The sequence below is a fragment of the Pithys albifrons genome, chromosome 6 (assembly GCF_047495875.1).
Source record: "Pithys albifrons albifrons isolate INPA30051 chromosome 6, PitAlb_v1, whole genome shotgun sequence".
NCBI classification, from domain to species: domain Eukaryota; kingdom Metazoa; phylum Chordata; class Aves; order Passeriformes; family Thamnophilidae; genus Pithys; species Pithys albifrons.
Window position 1 is genome coordinate 51240909 of NC_092463.1, and position 18231 is coordinate 51259139.

Here is an 18231-nt window from a genome sequence, read left to right on the forward strand (position 1 = left end):
TAATTACACATGAGCAATTTGATACATCCTTTTCACAGGTACGTGAATATTTTATCTTTAATAAGTGTGAGCAATTTGGGCACTAATCCTGTGAAGACTGCTTAATTAATACACAAATTTTAAGGTCAGGGAAACTAAGAATTTCTAGAAATCCTCTAAATTTCTTCAACTTTCTTGTCACTCAGTCAATTAACTTGTATTTAACTTGGCAAGGAAAGAGATCATCCATGAGACGTGAGAGGCATCATGGCTCTTTGTTCTAGTGGTATGTGCTCTTTCTATCAAAAATTAGCGGCTTATATAGTTTAAGAATTTTCAGATGAGAATTTCTTCTTGTCCTCTTCTTTTCTCTACATGATTTAAAGAATTTTCATTTGCTGCAGAGTTTTCCCATAGCTGTAAGTTACACCTCCTTCTCAGTGAATAATTTAGTCAATATCAAAAGAGTTATCCTGGTTGCATGACTTCTCTATGACAGTCAGCTTCATGCAAGCAACTATAAATATACTTTATTTTATTGGCAGAAATATCCTCACAGTGTTTAAGGGAGATTTTCATTAAACAAGGGTAACTATATGCCTAGCTATCTACAGTTCAAGACTAATGCTATAAATTTTTGCTTATAATCACAACTCCTATAGTAACAGATAAAAACAAAAAGATGACTTGAATAGAAAAAGAATAGAGGAATTCTTGCCCAGCAAGACTATACAAAGCAACTAGTCTAAATTTTAAAGTAAAATCTTTGTTGCTTTTAGTAATATCCAAAAAATCTGACATGTGAGAGTTAAAGAGATATCTCAAGTCAATTCTACATACAGATACCAGGAAATACACCACAAGTATTCAATTATTTTATTAAAAAGCTATCTTTACACTGAACCCAAGGAAGTCAGATTTATTCCAGAGACTGGCTCATTTAGGAAAAAAAATAAATATCGTAATGCTACTGGATAGGCAAAGAGGTACCAATATAGGACCAACAACAGATAAAAGAACACCTGTTATTACAAATCAATCTGACAAATGACAGTTGTGAAACGAACTCTTGATAAGCTGCAGCAGCGTCTTTCATTCCAACTGCTGTAGCTTCAACTTGTGATCCTATACAGGATCCCACTTGATACAACATAAGCAACTAACACACCAGTTACACAATCAAAAGATATCTTATAGACACCATACAACCTGTGATTATCCTTGTTTCGAACATTTTAAATGTATTTGCATTGAGAAATAAACAGGTCCTTAAAATGGTACTGTTGGGCTGAAAATATTCTAAACATTTGTTTAGAATTCCAGTATGTCTCTGTAGCAATACAAATTTTCTATAAGTTTTCCTGTGTTCCTAATAGTTTCCTTAAGAAAACAAATTTGGTATTTCTGATGTGTAGCACCATAATTCGGGCAAGATATGTACCATGGGCAAGAAATCGTAGGTGTGAGGCACATCTGTGACAAACAGGGTGATGATAATATTTTGTTTACCTGGTATCCGAAAGGAAAGATTTCATTATGGCATTTATCATGGAATATTTTACTTACTCAGATTAATGAACTGGTAATTTTGATACTATCATGTATATTCCTCTTCAGTGTCTTATTTATCAGACAGAACATCATAAACCCCCTCCCCCATTAAACTGAAAATTAAACTATAATTTTCCTCCAGTGTACATGAAATGTTCTTTGTAAACCATACTTATTCCAAGTATTGTGGCACTTGGAGACAATCAACTGTGAAACTGAAATTCCCACTGGTTTGAAGCTACTCAGAACTGAACAGGGCACATTCAGACACAAAGAGATCACACTGACAAGGTAACACTAAATGCAGGTTTTTTCCTCACATTATTACACTGGATTGAAAAAAAGTGATAACAGCTTTCTCTCTTGTAAAGCCAAGCAAATGGATAGATTTCAGTGACCTAAGAATTCATCACAAATACCCTACAGAGAGGCCATGCACAGCTCCTCTTTGAAGTATCTGACATGTTCTTGATGGTTGTACTTACTGCAAAGACACAAGGACAGTTATCACACTTCACCAAGCAAACATTCACTTTCATTACTATCTCGTTATTATCTATAGCTTTCTTCACTCACATACACAAAAACATGCAAATAGTCTGGGTAATCATTACTGGCATCATCAGAAGTAACTTGTCACCTGTGAATCACTAAACACTTGCTTCTGCAAAGCCCACAAATCTGGACCAGAACACTAAAAAACACCTCTCTCCCTGCTTCCAGCAGAGCAGTTTTCAACAGGTTATGTATTGCACAAGCTCATTCTCCTCTCTCAGACAACAGCCTAATGTCAACTGATTTTTACAGCCATGAACACTTTTGCCTTAACAAGAAATTTTCTCTCAGATTTTCACAAATCTTCCTACAAAGGGCTGTAACAGAGTTTAAGGGAAGTAAAAAAGAATGAAATAAGCAGCAGGTCGCATTTCTAATACCAGAATTCCACCACCACCCATGACTTGTCTAACTAGAAAATAAGATAAATTTTGCAAGAAAAGTAGATGTGAATAACATTACAGTAGCACCTAATGGCTTAATTATAGTTCACTCACTGTCTAAACAGGGAGAGTTACCATATTCCTGCTGAGTGTTTTCTTTCTTGGGTGGGGAGCTTCATACAGTTCACCTGTTTTTCCCCTTTCTCCTAGCTTAATATACTATTAATTTTTGTAGAATACTAGAAAGGTTTTTAGTATCCTTCCTATATCCTTCAGTGTTAATGACTGATTTCAATGCTTTAACTGAAATACAGTCAGACTCCTGCACTTGTGCAGCTCCCCCCTGGATTTGGAAACCTCCCTGCAATCAGTTCTGCTATCAGCATCCTACTGGTGCTAAGCAGGGCGGACTCTAAACAGCAATGTTAGTGGCAGCTTAAAGAGAGCAAGAAAAACAAGAGTAAGAAGTAGAATTAAAGGGCTTCATTCAGCTTCCCATATTCTGCAATCATTTCCAAAGGAGACCCTGAAATTTGGCTCATCCATCGCCTGCCTCTGCGAACACATCCTCAAAAAAAAAAAAATTCCTGCCTTCACACACCTTTTACTGATTGTTGTGCACAGAAGAGAGCAAAATTATCCACAACTGCAATCCCAACAGACTTTTCCAAACACTGCTTAAACCAGAAGGAACAAAATACTGAAAATACTTAGCCTAATAGCAGCAGCAGGGCCATCCAGAAGAGAGGTTTGAACAGAGCACTGGTTTTATTACTCTAATAATAATAAATTCTGAGTTTAAACTGAGGAGTAGTAAGTCTCCTGAAAAAGGATGCTAAACATTCGTTAGAAGCACAGAACTTTGATTTCATATAAGGAGACATATTTTAAGACATAACACAACCAATACTTCAATAAAGATTAGTTTTCTAAAATATTTGAAACTCAACTGCATTCTTCCCACATTATTAGGTTTGTTTATCCATCAGCACATTTATAAATGACAACAATGATTGTTTTCTTTCCAAAAATTAGAAAGTGATGAGTTTTATTTTTTTTTAAGAAAACTTTCAAGAATGATTTTAAGCTTCTTATGTGTTACTTGATACAATACACCACCACCAAAATACTGTGATAATTTAGAAATGTTTGGAAAGAAAACCTGGCATGATATTCCTTAGTTACAAAACTTCATTGCAATTACTGGATACTACAGCCTTGAATTTACTATCTTTTCATAGCTCTCTTTTATAAGAGCAATAAGTGATGAAAAAAGGAACAGACGAAAAAATTGTCATTATGTTAAATTGCCCCAAATTTAGGAGAGTCCAGTTTCAGCAGAAAAGATATTATTCTCTGTCATAAATGATAAGAGCTCTCTGAATAGGTGGAGTATTGTCTCACCACACCAGAGACTGTTGCCTCATAACTCCACACCACTCACTCAGGAGAGAAACTGAGGCAGTTAAAGCAAAAAGGGACTTGCTTCAAAGAACAAACCGAAACCCAAACAGTCTATTGGGTTCCCTCCTCTACATTTTCAAAAGCATCTAATCATGAAAAAATGCCACAGTTAATAGATGTGAAAATTGGAGCACTTGAAAGAAGTTTTTTTTTTATTCCAGTGCAAGCCCCGTTTTTTATTTAGCTACACTACCATCAGTAGCATCCAAACACTAGCAAGAAACATCTAAACCGTGACAGATGAGAACAGTAAGAAAAAAACATAAATAAAATCTTAAAAATCATTAATATGTCAAGCAAAGCAGGATGGGCCAACATTAAAAAGTGAGTTCCAGGAGAACTCAACAACTTCTAAACAAGAGGGAAAATAGATAATCATAATTTTTGCACTGCAAGAACTGTAACCCATAGAATGATCTCCCATAAATGTAAGTATTAACTTAGGCGTGATTATTTGCATCTGATTTACTCACTTCAGATGTAAAAGAAAGTCAAATGAAGCACTTGGAGAAAACTGCTACTTCCCCTATGATCTACTTAGTTTGTACTTAAATTTCCATTTCATGCAACAACTGTTAGAACATGTTCTAAGCACAAGGAAGAAGGAATGCTAAAAACAGTGAAGTATTCGAAAAATAGGCTGCAAAATAAAAATATTACTCTCTTGACATCTTAATGTCATTTCTGTGGAAAGAGGTTCTTTCCTTCTCTTTGTTTTAAATACCTTTAGTGGTATCACTGAAGAATAATCAGACTACTAAACAGATCAGAAAGCTCCTTCCTCCTGAAAAAATGTAGTTTCCTATACATGTTTCTTAACTGCGGCATATTCCACTTTCTTTCACTAATTTCTTTTCATTTGTTTACCTCAATGAACTAATCAAACACAAACTGATTTCATAACTATTTAAGTCTGTTTAGCTTAGAGGTAACAAATCAAGATAAACCCACACAAATCTCAAACTGGAGCAAATGCGTGAATAAAGGAATAAAAGTAATTATTTCAGGTAAAGAACTGACATTAAGAAATTCTGTGGCTGTTTTACCTTTTTGAAGTGGACAGTATTACCTCACTTTCATATTTCACCAAGAACTGACTGCCTAGAAAGGTGATTTTAAAGTTGCACAAATTCACAGTGCATTTGAATTCTGCACTACTTGAACTGTCATCAGCACAGGATAAGGTGCTGTGTGAAGGCAATGGTATTCCATCCATCTTTCTCTCTGAGCAATTTAGTTTTATCTTACTGCATTGCTCTGACTCTGATGTGGTCAACCTGCAGTACAAATCATTGGAGTGTGAATTCAGTACTGACTTAAAACATTAGGGCTATTCAGATCTAACACTTTCTATCCAAAAGCAACTATTATTAACCTTCATAAACCATTAGGATTCATTGTTTAAATAAAAAACCTGTACAGTTAATACATAGCAGAAGTCTCTTGTGTTTCCAAAAGCACAGCTAAAAACACACAACTATAAGACCATCTTAATTTTTCCTAAAGCAATCTCAAATAAAAACATAAAGCAAAGTAGGACCACTAGAGTTGAATATTTAAAAGATAATGGTTTTTACAAGCTTGCAAGCAACATTGAAATTTCTACTTCATTAATACAGATTGATATTCCTGGTTCAAATCCTACATTTGTAACAGTTTCCTAGTCCTACTTTAAGCACTGAGGATAAAATCCTGAAAAACAAACAAGTCTCTCCCAGTGTTCCACCCCCTCCAAAAAAAAAAAATCGACAAAAAAAATTTGTGTTAGTATCTTTACAGCCAGTGTACAGCCATAGGAGAACAGAATTCAGTTTCCCAAAGTTACAGTAAAGACACCTTCTTAGTTTTGTATTTTTGTCCCCAGAAAATCATAAAACTTTGCCTTTTGTAACTATGCAACCATATTATCAAAGCTTTGAGATCACTAACACTTGACACTGAGCCTTCCAATGTTAAAAGTAATTTTAATTGCTTAAATTCTAGAAATAACTTATGCCAGGAGGCAGTTGAAAAATTCACAACCTCAGGGATTATGTACAGCAGAATAGCAGAGAATAGGAAGTTTATATGATCTGAGTTGGCTGCCATATAATGGTGCTGAAGGTAGTCACTGTCTTTAAGGGTATCTGCCAGGTTCATGAGGGTGAGTTCTTGTGATTCTGGAAATACCTGCCTCCAGATAGTTTCAAAATCTACCCTAGCACTGCACTTTTTCATCATGGTACCATATTGTGACTTGGACTAATTACAGGTTCATGTGAGCCATTTGACATTTCCTGTTTCTGAATGTTTAGGTAAAACCCCAGAATTCTGAGAAGCAATCTTTTATCATGACATGGAAGTATCTACATATCAATCAATACTAGTCCAAAAACTTCAGCTGAGCTATTTCAACGCAGATCAAGTGAGGCTCTGGCTTCTACTCTTTGTTTTGAGGAGGATCGCAAGGTATAAACAATAATTTTAAAGTGATAACACTCAAAAACTTCAAGCTATGTGCTCAAGAAACTAAATCCCAGCAAAACCAACATAATTTAAACACATCATTGTTATTTTTATATTCAAAATCTCTCAACATTACAGTGCTTGAATTCAAAACACAACAAAAGCTCATCTGCACATTACCAACATAAATCCGCAAGACTTAAAAGACTCTTTTCAGGGAGAGAATACTGAAAATTATGACTACAAAAAAAGAAACATGTCTCCCTCAGCAAAATGTTCAAATAAGAGCTTAGCTATCTGAAAAAAATGTAGATCAACACAGTTCTGATGTAGTATAGGGACTGAATCACATTATTCCATTGCTATTCATACGTTCTGTTACTTTGGGTTTATTATTTCAAGGTATTTGACATCTCAAATTCTCCAAGTAGAATACTGCTAAGTAGAAAACCTTAGCAGAATTCATTACTCAATCAGTACTGAAGACAATCATTTGTGTTTGTGCACCAAGAGATGAATCTGTCTGTACTCACCCTGGTGGGCAGACACAACCTGACACACAAGGAAGGTGTGCTGAGAAAGTGAGGTTTAGCAGCTGGTTCTCACAAGTTCTCTCTCTGCTGAGTTCAGGATCAACTTGTGGATTACTTGTGCAGTTAATATAAATCTGTCCAACTGGACAGTTGTGTGCTGGGGAAAAAATTGACAAACTCATTGGTCTTCATACCTGAAATTTTGTATTCTGTAACTTTGTGCAACAAATTTAGATTGAGAATATGACACACAAGTAAACATCCAGTAACACTAGCAAACATCCAATTGCACCTCCCTCCTCAACATAGTTAACTTCATAGAACCTCCATAAATCTCATACAGCATATTGAAATTAATATATTCCTTTAGTAAGGGACATAACTTTCTAAACATTTAGTCAGGAATCAGTCTCCCAAAACAGAAATGCAAAGTACTACCAATAGAGAAATATAAATCAACAAAAAGCAGAAGATAAAAAGAATCAGACTAGATGTGACTTTCCATGCTGGAGCACTGACTATCAGTAAAACAACTCTACAGCAAAACTGGTTGTGGGCTGCACTGTGTACACAAAACAGAAATGCCAGAAGTAGTCTCAGTGTTTTAAATTGATTTGGGTTGGTTGCTGGGGTTTTGCTCACTTAATGATTTGTTAATGAGAGAGGTTCTGGAAAATTGTAAAATCAGTAAAACCATCACCTTCAAGTGCATGGGAAATTTTTGGCCAAGGAGTTGGCAGTTCCAGAATGGAAACCTCAAATATATAAATGTCATTCTCAGTGAAGTAAAATGAGCATCATAACATGAGTATAGACCATAATACTTAATGACACACAAAATATACCATAATAGAAAAAGAACTTGCTACTCTGTCATGCAAAGTATGACAAAATAAATATTATTTTTTCATCTTTCCATTACTCAGAATCTGTGGACAGAAAGAAAACAAACTGAAAAATCACTGCCAATGTCCGATTCCTACACTCATGTTTTCTGGGGCAAATTTAACAGTATTGCTCAGATTTAACAGTATTTTGAACAGTTATACTGCTGCCTTGCACCAGCCTTGCTTTCAAATCCACAAACATATAATTCCTATGGATCCACTCCTGGAAGTTATTAAATTGTACACATTGCACAATATTCTACCACAGACAAGAGGTTCCACAGCTGGTTCCACAGCAATTGGCGGACATGTATTCATTGGACTTGAAGTATCTTTTCTGTCTCTACTCACCTATTACATTGTTATCACAATTCATTACTCCATCCCTGCAATGGCTGCAATAGAAATATACAGAGATGCAATGAGAACTGGGAAGATCTATTATTAAATATTAATTCCTTTTAATAATGAAGCATAATGCAAAATCAATACAAAATAACATATAAATGTTATATAAATGTATAAATGTTTACATTGAACATTAGGACTGTGGATAAAGTGTGTGCATTGCCTTAACATATGAAGAGCATCAGTTACACTGGAAACTTTTGCTTTATGCATAATGTTATTATGAACTAAAATACCAAAAAAATATATACAGAAACACACCACTATAATGCACCCTAAATATCAATGTAATTATAATAAAATAAGTCATGAATGTGAGAAAATCATCACTATCTAAAACAAAAATGCAAGGAGCAATAGCAATAAACCCAAACCCTAAACACACATACAGCAAGCTCTGAGTATGCACTCAAGTATGAAAGCTCTTAACACTATTACAGATTACCCATTTTTCTCACTATCATCTTCATCATCATCATTAGAACTCCGCTAAAAAGCAAGCTACTAGTTTAGGCGAAAACCTTGATGACACCAACAGTTCTTAAGTTATCCCACAGTTGAAGGTAAAACCCCAATGCTGAATATAATAAAATCACAATCACAACTTTTTATAACTGCAATAATATTTTATACTGGACTGACTGTTTCCCAAACAAAACATAGTAACAGTAGATTGGTAACTTGGTTTTTCTCAACCACTCTTAGCATGTATCATGAACAGATATCTATCTGAAAACATATAGCAAGATCATGAATTTCAATCTCATTTATAGCAAAATGAATGTTTCAATTACTTTAGTATTACTGGCTCCCAGGAGGAAACAGTGAAGAAATTGCTAAATTTCATCCTCATACTGTTTCAAAGTAATTTTGCCTCAGCAGATCTGAAATCACAGCATACTATGACTATTACCAGAAACACCTGGAATTACAGTTCATAATCAGAACCTAAAAAATTTCTAACAATTCTATGCTAATCAAGATTTGAAATAAAAAATTGAAGTTACTGTATCATAGAACTTGTAGTACGTATACCCACTTGCATATGCAAAATACCACACAGACAGGAAGAGACACAGCATTTTGTCCCCTACATAAACCAGTTCGAAACTGCAGAAAACTCAACCCTAACAAGATACTCTATGCAGGGACCCTCTGAGAAACCTAACACTGACTACTCCTGTCTAATTCAGGGCAAAACAGCCCAGTACTTTGACGAAATGGTAGCAGCTCTGGTTGCAACTCATTGTCCGGGAAAACTGAAGCAGTATTGGCTTCATTTCGGGTCCTGTGCCTCACTAGAGAACCTGAGCCCATGAACTCTAGCACTATTCTTCCGTTCTTTGCAATGCCTAAGACATCCCCAATGTCTCTATAGCCAGTCAGCAGTTTCACAATCAAATGCTGCATGTGCTACAGCCACTCTGTGAACACATTTAGAGGCATGTATGGACCCTGAAGCCCTGCAGCAAAAGTACTCAAGGACTTCACAGTCTAACTCAAGCAACAAGCAAAGCAGTACCAAAGGGAACTGAGAGGGAGGCAACTCAAATTGTTATATAACATTAATATCATATTGGAAATATTTTAAAGAACTGGTTGAAAACAACAGAGCATAAAGGCTACTTCATAGACAGATATGAGAAGAAATTTCAGTTTTAAAGTGGAAGTTCCAAAAAGGAAGCAACTGAGAGGAAAAAGGATGGGTAGGAGATAAAGATCATAATTGTTTCCAATAAAAACAAAGTGACATATAAAAAAACTCCCAGCACATTGTGTGTATTTTTTCAGTTCATCCCCACATATATTCCTACATGATTCCTAATGTGTTATTATTTCAGCAATGAAAAGGAGAAAGCCTTATTTGAAAGCCCCTCCTCCCAACAGATCTGTGTACAGTTTTGTTAAAATGCATCAAAAAAATCATGACTAAAGATGAGACAAAGATCTCTTTTCTATGAGCAGATATATTTTAATTAACACATTGACATGAAATATAAGCTGTCAGATCCCAAACAATTCCACTGAAATCAACAGAAATATGATTTTCACCATTAGGCATTTCTTTAAAAAAAAAAAGGCAGTTTTGGGTTATCACGAGCTGCATCCAGCCATATATCCACCATTGTACCAAAATTAGACCCTTGAAGAAGAGGATTATAGATTTACCAGATGAAGCCCTTTCCCATGACTGCCAGTGCTGTCTGACACATGCTCTGTGAACAAAACGACCTTGGAAGGGAGGCAACAGTGCATCCAGCCTTTGCACAAACCTATATGCAGAATGGGCTGCCTGGCCCAGGGTATCTGCCCAAGGGTGAAAAAGAGCTAACTTGATGATTCAGGTATAGATTTATAATGATCAGTACTTATGGACTGCTGACAAGAGTGAGAATGAGCATGTGTGTTTAAGTACCCATATTGCAATAGATGTCTGACAATACCATTCTCTTATACAGCCTTTTCAACAAACCAAGGGATTATGCTGATCCATCACAGATATGATTTGGTTTGTTCTGTTTTTAATTAAGTTATAAAGAACCTCTATCAAGCATGCATACAAAACAGATGTACATTTATTCTATATATATGATTTAAAAAATAAAAATAACAAAAAACCAAAACTCAGCATGCTAACCAGAACTATTTGACAGAGCTCTTAAAAAAGTGACATATTTAACCATGTGAAAACAGTTTTTTTATCTTACCATTTGCCTAAAGATGTCATCACATTTTCTCCAGGGGGATAGGCAATTCCTTGAAAATAACATGGACATTCATTTCTGGAGTAGAGAAAAAACATGTAACTGATAAACCCAAGCTGAAGAAAGAAAATAAATTCCCACTGATTTAATTGCTGTTCAAATTTAAGTTGGTTGCTTTGTTGCTTTTGGTGAGTTGGGTTTTTTTTTCTGGTTGGCTGAGGGTTTGCAGTTGGTTGAGGGTTTTTTGTTGTTTTGTTTGTTGTTTTTTTTAAATAAGAAATCGATCCCAGTAGTGCCATATAACTCAAGCACGTTCAAAGCAAAGCAGTAAGAAGGTAGAACCATAAGTTTTCTATCTCCTATATGCCAAAAAACAGGCATTATGAGCAACTAGTGTTAATGATGTTGGATGACTGTCCATATTATAGAAGAGCTATTTTTGATCAACACAGATGTTAGTTCTGTGTAATTCTAAGACCCGGACAAATTTACAGATGCATGTAATCTACAGCATTATGTGTTTATTAGCTTTTCACTCTGACTTGCAAATGCAGTGGTCTACAATAGCAAGTGTGATTATCAGAACTGCAACGTTACCTACCTCTGTACACATCGTTCAGTCTTGGAATTCAAATACATTCCAGAGGGACAAGCACAGCCTTCAACACAATCACTGCTGCATGTCTCTGGCAAAGACAGTGCTTGGCAGGTTCTGCCACAGGTAGATACACAAGTACTGTACTCCTTTGTATCTTCACATGAAAGTGCTGTCCAAATGAAACACATCTCTCAAATTACGGTGCAAGAGACTCAAGTACCTTCCAACACTTTTCTGATACACATCTCCATTCTTTCATTCCCAATCACATTAAATTCCACTAAAATTGCTATCTTGGCACTATGTGGTGTAAACTACACAGGTGCAAATCCACAGTAATAACAAGTGCAATGAGTCTGCAGTTAATCCAGATTTACTCTGTGAAACCCAAACAGCTGAAGCCTTTTTGCCTCTTGACTCTGAAAATGTGGCTGTCATGCATGGGCTTTTGGAATTGCAGACCATCTTAAATAAAACAGTAAAAGCAACAAATAAAAAGTATGTACTTTTCAGATGTTGCACAATGCCATCTTAAAATTCCTTTATTTCTCTATCTATATCTGACTCATACTCTACTAAAAAACCATAAAGGTCTTGAAATACTAAAAAGATTTACATATTTTAAACCTTACAAGCATGAATTTTAAAATATACTACAGAAAATCTATACTTGCTTCTAGAAAAGTCAAAATCAAATGATTTGAACGACTCATTTAGTCATAGTAGACACTGCCATTCATGCCAAAATGCATGTAGGCAAGCTAGGTTTTTTCAGATATAAATACAAATACTACAGCTTGAGATACTTAAGCTGGACCAGCTTTCTTAAATCTTCTTTATCATGCATTACAGCATGGATAATTACATCATGTGATGGCAATTATTAGATGTTAAATTCTTGAACATTTCTTAGAAAAGATTTTCAGCCTTGTGAGTAGAGACAAAACTAACAAAACATCAGGGGTACCAGTTTTAGGATGTTTTATAGGGTTTCCAATTCTGCAATTTTAAAAATAATGTATGTGAGGACACTACAGGTCCTATCAATATCTTTTCCATCAGTTAAAGTTAATATAAACTAAAGAACTTAATAATATTATCCCACTGCTTTATAGAGCAGATGACAGATGTCACCTTTGGCTGTCTGTACACTATTTATATTCTTCTATAAATTTTAAACCAAATATAACAATTCCAATTCTCAACATTTACTTCAGCACTCTGTGTTTTTCAGTGCCACTGACAGTAAGAGTATATAATGAGAGATTGTCAGACAGCAAAATTGACAGCAATTCAACTAAAACACCACCATCATTTTTCATCTCATTCATTTAAAGAATTAGATAACCCTAGCATCTATGAAGAAAAGAACAAATCTATTTATGCAGCTCATGAATAATTATCTACATGGTATGAGATCTGCAATGACATATAAGAGATACAGATGTATTTTTAATTCTTTATTTTGAAACACTCCAACTACTTAAAAAATATCTGCAATGCTTCAAAAGTCAAAGAACTGAAAAAAGTAAACTGTAAAGGAATAATCCTCTAAGAACACTGGTACTAATTCTGTCATGACAAAATTAAGAGCCTTGTCCCGTGCACAAAAGATCATGCTAACATTAATCCTATTCTCATTTAAAAGACTATATTAATTAATTATTATTTATTTTCTGAATGTCATTCTAAAGTCCTCAAACAGTAACTATTTAAGACTGGAAGTGAAAAGAGACTCACCACATTCTGGGACAGCTCCTCTGAAATCTATTACAACTCCAAATTTTCGGCAATGATAAGCGTAATGGGCCAGAGCAGAGCAAAAACAAGTCTGTCCACATTTGCAAGTGTCTCTTCTGCACTGCTCAAAATAGGGAACAGGACTCAAATAGGGGTAGCATGGAGCAAAAAGCTCTTTCGTAAGGATGCTACAAGCTTCCACTGCATAAGAGGCTACACAAATAACAGATTAAACACTGTTTCAGTGAGGGAATTTAAAAAGATGGAACATCAAGTATTTTCTATACAGTGCAACTGATCATGGTTATATACTATTGCCACAGAAATCTTTTTGTCTTTAATATCTATAAAACAGTATGGTAGGACAGAAAAAAAGTTAGCTGCTCCTAGTTTTGAGTTTGTTCTTTGAATGATTTTAAAGTATTCAGCAAACTTTACAATATGCAGACAGCATCTACAGTCAGTCTTCTATCTTTAAACTGACTCATGGAAGTAGGTTAGGCAACAGATGCTATAAGCCACACAGTGTCTTTCATAATCACACATTTCATTACACATCTCCTTAGTTTAAGTCATTCCCAATAACTATTTCAATAGGTCAGCATTTTAAATAATAATCTATTATACATTGTTGCAATCGTATAAGGCTGCAACCACAACCAGACCTGCTGGCTTGTCACACAGGAGAATAGTAGCAGTACCAAATAGCTGTGTGAGAAGCTCCAAATACAGCATTTGCCTGAGTATCTTAATTCTGAATGTGTTAAATAGTTGGCAATTGTGGTCAAAAGAAAGAATATGCTATATTAGCATACCCAGAAAGATATACATTTCCCACAAAAAAAAAGCATGATGTATAAATTAGGACTTCAAATCCCTTTTCCAGAATTTCTGACTTCCTGTACAGACCACGTCTTTCTACATTCATGTCCAACCCATTACAAAGAATCCAACTTCTTAGTACTGGACATTGTATAAATACTCAAAAGACAGATGATACTGTAACAAGAGACATGATGATTCCCTAGCACTGCTGACATTACAGGCAAAACCTCAATATTTTACCTCTGTCTTTACAAGTGTGTAGAGTCCAAGATAAGAAGTGGTAGGAACTGTGAAATGGATATAACTGACAATCTACAAAGTTCAACATTATTAGATGACTTAGTGACTATCTGCAGTCCTCAGGGCATCAGACACTAGCATATTTCCCCAAGTGGACTCTTGTAGCTGAATCTAAAGACAGTCAGCATATATGCATCTTTCCCCTACTCTTTTTCTTCAGTGGTATACAACTAAATCAAGGAGGTAATTTTTTCAGCATTTTCAAAAGTGAATACTGCAATAGTTTTGAGTCTACATCTTAACTAGCAGCATAACCAATACTAGACATACTATCAACCTTTAATGCATGTCTAACAACACAGTGTAACTGAAAACCAGAAACAAAAAGGGGGTATTTCAAGTGCCTCTGCAAGTATCCCCAAATCCCTAAACAACACACAGTGTTATTTCTTAAGGTACTGAACTCAGCAAATGCTACCTGTAGGTGATAATTATTTCTGTGGGTAGGACTGGTTATTGCTTCACCTGATCCAACTAGGAAAGTGAGCACAGAGGTACTAAGTAGAAAGTAATTTGTCGATAACAACTGGCCCTCACTGCCCACCTGCCTGCAGATGAATGTCACATGGATCCATTTGTGAACTATCATGAAGAAGAATGCACGCCGATGAAGTCTTCCATGTATTTCCAAACAGCTCTGGAGTGCTCTCAGTTACTCCAACTGGAGATCTTTTACAAAACACAATTCAGTCAGAAAAGATAGAGGGAATTTACAGATTGATCTCAGTTCTACCATGCCAATTCAAGCTCCCCTTCCACTGTTCCATATTCTCATGCAGTTTTGCACTGTCAGCTTGAGATTCAGGACTCAACTCTTTCTTTTCAGGCAAAGGCCCAGAAATTAAAGAGAAGATGTGAACTAGAGCCACAAGATATATTTTAAGGAAGGAAAGATCAAAATAGACTAAATTCCACTTTTATAAGAGAGAAGGAGGGAGAACCACGGTCCTGAAAGTCTACGCTCTCTTATTCATACTTTTGCTTCCTCAGTGATATCTGATTTATTTTTATCTATCCTCTACCTATATTTCCTGCCTGCCTCTGGGCAGCTTACCTCCTGGGCTCTTTATTCCCTGCAAGAAAAAGGAAGGGAAAGAAATCCAAGCATCCAGAAACATAACTGCAAAAGCAATTGAATAGATATCCATAAGGCCAGGTAATTAGAAGGGCAATAGAAGCTGAATGATAAAGATCGTGATCGAAATAACCAAGGCACAATAATATTGTACAGGGAGAATGATCAAAACTGTGCATTTAAATATGGGGTTTTACAGTCTAGGGAAAAGATTGCAATCAGTACTATTTCTGCTGGCAAAGTAGTTCGGAGTGAAGGTGCTGCAAACGACTCCATTGTGTATAGCAAGTCCCCGAAATCCAGTGTGGATCAGGTTTTTTTGTGTACATATCAAGGTGGTTGTACACCATAGTCTGTGTCATGTCTTCATAAAATTCCTAAGTTCCCAAGTTTAAGGACTCTTTTCACAAATACCAACCATCGAACAGTTTTTCAAGTATGTGAGAACAATCCAAGGACTGCCATCAAAAATACACTAAAAAACTACTTGTCAAAGAGAAATATTTCAAGTAGCTTTACATAAATAATCTTTCTTTACTGAAACCCTGTCTAAGTATTTCCTAGTCTCATTATAAATAATATTCCAATAATACTTTCTAATCTGTAAAATGGAATTTGTTGAAAACTCACTGGTACATTTGTGTATGTGTGTTTTTAAATAGGAACTATAATGGAAAGTTTTTTAATTTTTCAACTAGTTTTAATTTAGAAAAATTCCATCTGTTTTCAGAGAAAAAGGTTCTCCTACTCTTTCTTTTTTTATCTTGGTAAAAGAAATATTCTGTCATGCTCTACATTCATGTTCTACTTCTATTTGTCTGCTCTAATACCCTAGGAGCCAATTTGTTCATTCATATCTGTGAGAAATATGTTGCTAAGAAGCTAGACAAGCAGCAATCTTTACTATGGTGCTCAGGCAGCTCTGACCACCTTTCACTGCATCACAATGAAGAGAAGCTCAGGCAACAGCCACTTCCTGTGAGTGGCCTGCAGGCACTGAACAATGGAGGCTCTGTCAGAGACAGTAGATTAGAAATTGCAGCAGAAAATAGGAGCTGGAAAGAGAGAGGCTTGCAGGGAGGCAAAAAGTTCCTTATACAGGCCACTTAGTATTTTGGACAAAATCTTTCAGATTAAACAGTTCTTGTGCGTTTTACATATTTCAACATACTTTTATATTAAATTATTTTAAGCTAAATCTGGTTTGATATCCTGTTGTTGAAGCTACAGATTTTCTGTCAGCAAACTAAAGCCCACTAAATATCTCACTAATGCAAAACTTCAAATTAAATTATTCTTTGTATCTATCCATTCAGCTTCAGAACACACTTCATCTACCACTCTAACTCTAGATGCTCATATACTGGAAAATAGAAATCTTGCAGCTATTCATACAAAAAATCATCCTCTGTATTTCCATTGAAGGTTCCACAAAGGCCCACAGTATCGTCTTTCCACCGTTCATCCACTTGAAGATAAAGCCTCAGTCCTTCTCTGTCGTACAGGATCTGTAATCCAATGTGTGTCTTTACTTGCAGAAATACAGAGGAGAGTTTCCGTATTTCAAATAATTCTGGTGAGTAAAAACAGAAATTGTTGAAAGGCAAAGGAAACCTGTTTGTAATTTACATTTTGTTTCTTGTAATTTCATTGGTTTTGGTTTATACGATTTTTAAGTAAGTTTCATTTTTTCTTATTAAGGCCCTATTTCCCCCTAATCATTGATTTCTCATGAAAGGTTATAGCAATTCAAATTCTAAGAAGAAAACAAGAAACTTACAAGAGTCAATGTACTTTTTAAAAATGCATCTAAAGTTCACTGAAACATTCATAAAGGTAAACTAAATTAAATCAATTTAAAGCTACAAACATTGCAGATCATTTCTTGTAGATAAAGCAATCCTAACACCAGGAACATGCTTCCTATATTAAAACCTGTTTATTTTGTGAAATTCACAAAGAGTCAAGGTCTTGCAGACATCAAATGTACTAATTATTTGCATTAAAAGCTATCATTAAAGCTAACATTATATCTCACGGAACACAGTTCCATATTCATATGTAGAATACCAGATATCTTCAAGTGTCTGAAAATTTATAGCTTATCTGTAACGGGCAAAAGGGATCCTTCTACCGACATTTACTCAAGTGCTTACAAAAAAGGGGAAAAACACTATTCAATTCAAAAAGCAGAGAAAATAAGCCCTCGTCAGAAAAGAACTAACCAGCCTTGCAAGGGTGAGGGGTGGCATTTGGATTTGTTAGAACAAAAACAGTCTCAGGCTGAGTCACAAGCTCAATACAGCTAATGTACAACTCCTACTACTAATGCAAAAAGTCCATCAGCAGTTAATTTGTGAAACATTCATAAAAATTAACAAAGTTCACACTAAAATATGCCATTTCACTTCAGTGTGTTAGCAATATTGACAGTATACAAACGTCATAAAAAATTCTTTAGCATTTGATAAGAGTTATATTCTTATATATCATTCCTTACCATCTGCATAAGGTAGGTTAATTTTGTATTGGTCATATATCAAAACATCTCCTGAATGAGTCAGAGTCACTTGCCTCTTGGGATCCTGCTTAAGAATAAAGCTGACTGATTGGATACATGATCCATCCTGGTTCTAGAAGTAAAAGCAAGACAAAATGTGGCACTTAGGGGGGATTGAACATTTTAAGTTATATTTGCTTCTTAGCAGAGTGCAGTTGCAAAACATACAGCTTTACAGTTAAGTAAGAAAATGCAGTATTTTTAATGATTTCCCACATATGTT

The 18231-nt window shown here is 35.3% G+C and overlaps 1 protein-coding gene across 1 annotated transcript in view; it reads right to left on the reverse strand.

The window, feature by feature from the left end:
• OTOG (otogelin) overlaps positions 1-18231 on the reverse strand; it is an 88558-nt gene that overhangs the window by 56412 nt on the left and 13915 nt on the right. Inside the window, exons 10-17 of the mRNA XM_071559502.1 lie at positions 17949-18081; positions 16844-17021; positions 14918-15042; positions 13249-13461; positions 11512-11677; positions 10914-10988; positions 8149-8192; positions 6911-7067 (exon numbers count right to left, since the gene is read on the reverse strand). Coding sequence (XP_071415603.1) covers positions 6911-7067; positions 8149-8192; positions 10914-10988; positions 11512-11677; positions 13249-13461; positions 14918-15042; positions 16844-17021; positions 17949-18081 — 1091 coding nt within the window. The remainder of the gene's footprint in view (positions 1-6910; positions 7068-8148; positions 8193-10913; positions 10989-11511; positions 11678-13248; positions 13462-14917; positions 15043-16843; positions 17022-17948; positions 18082-18231) is intronic.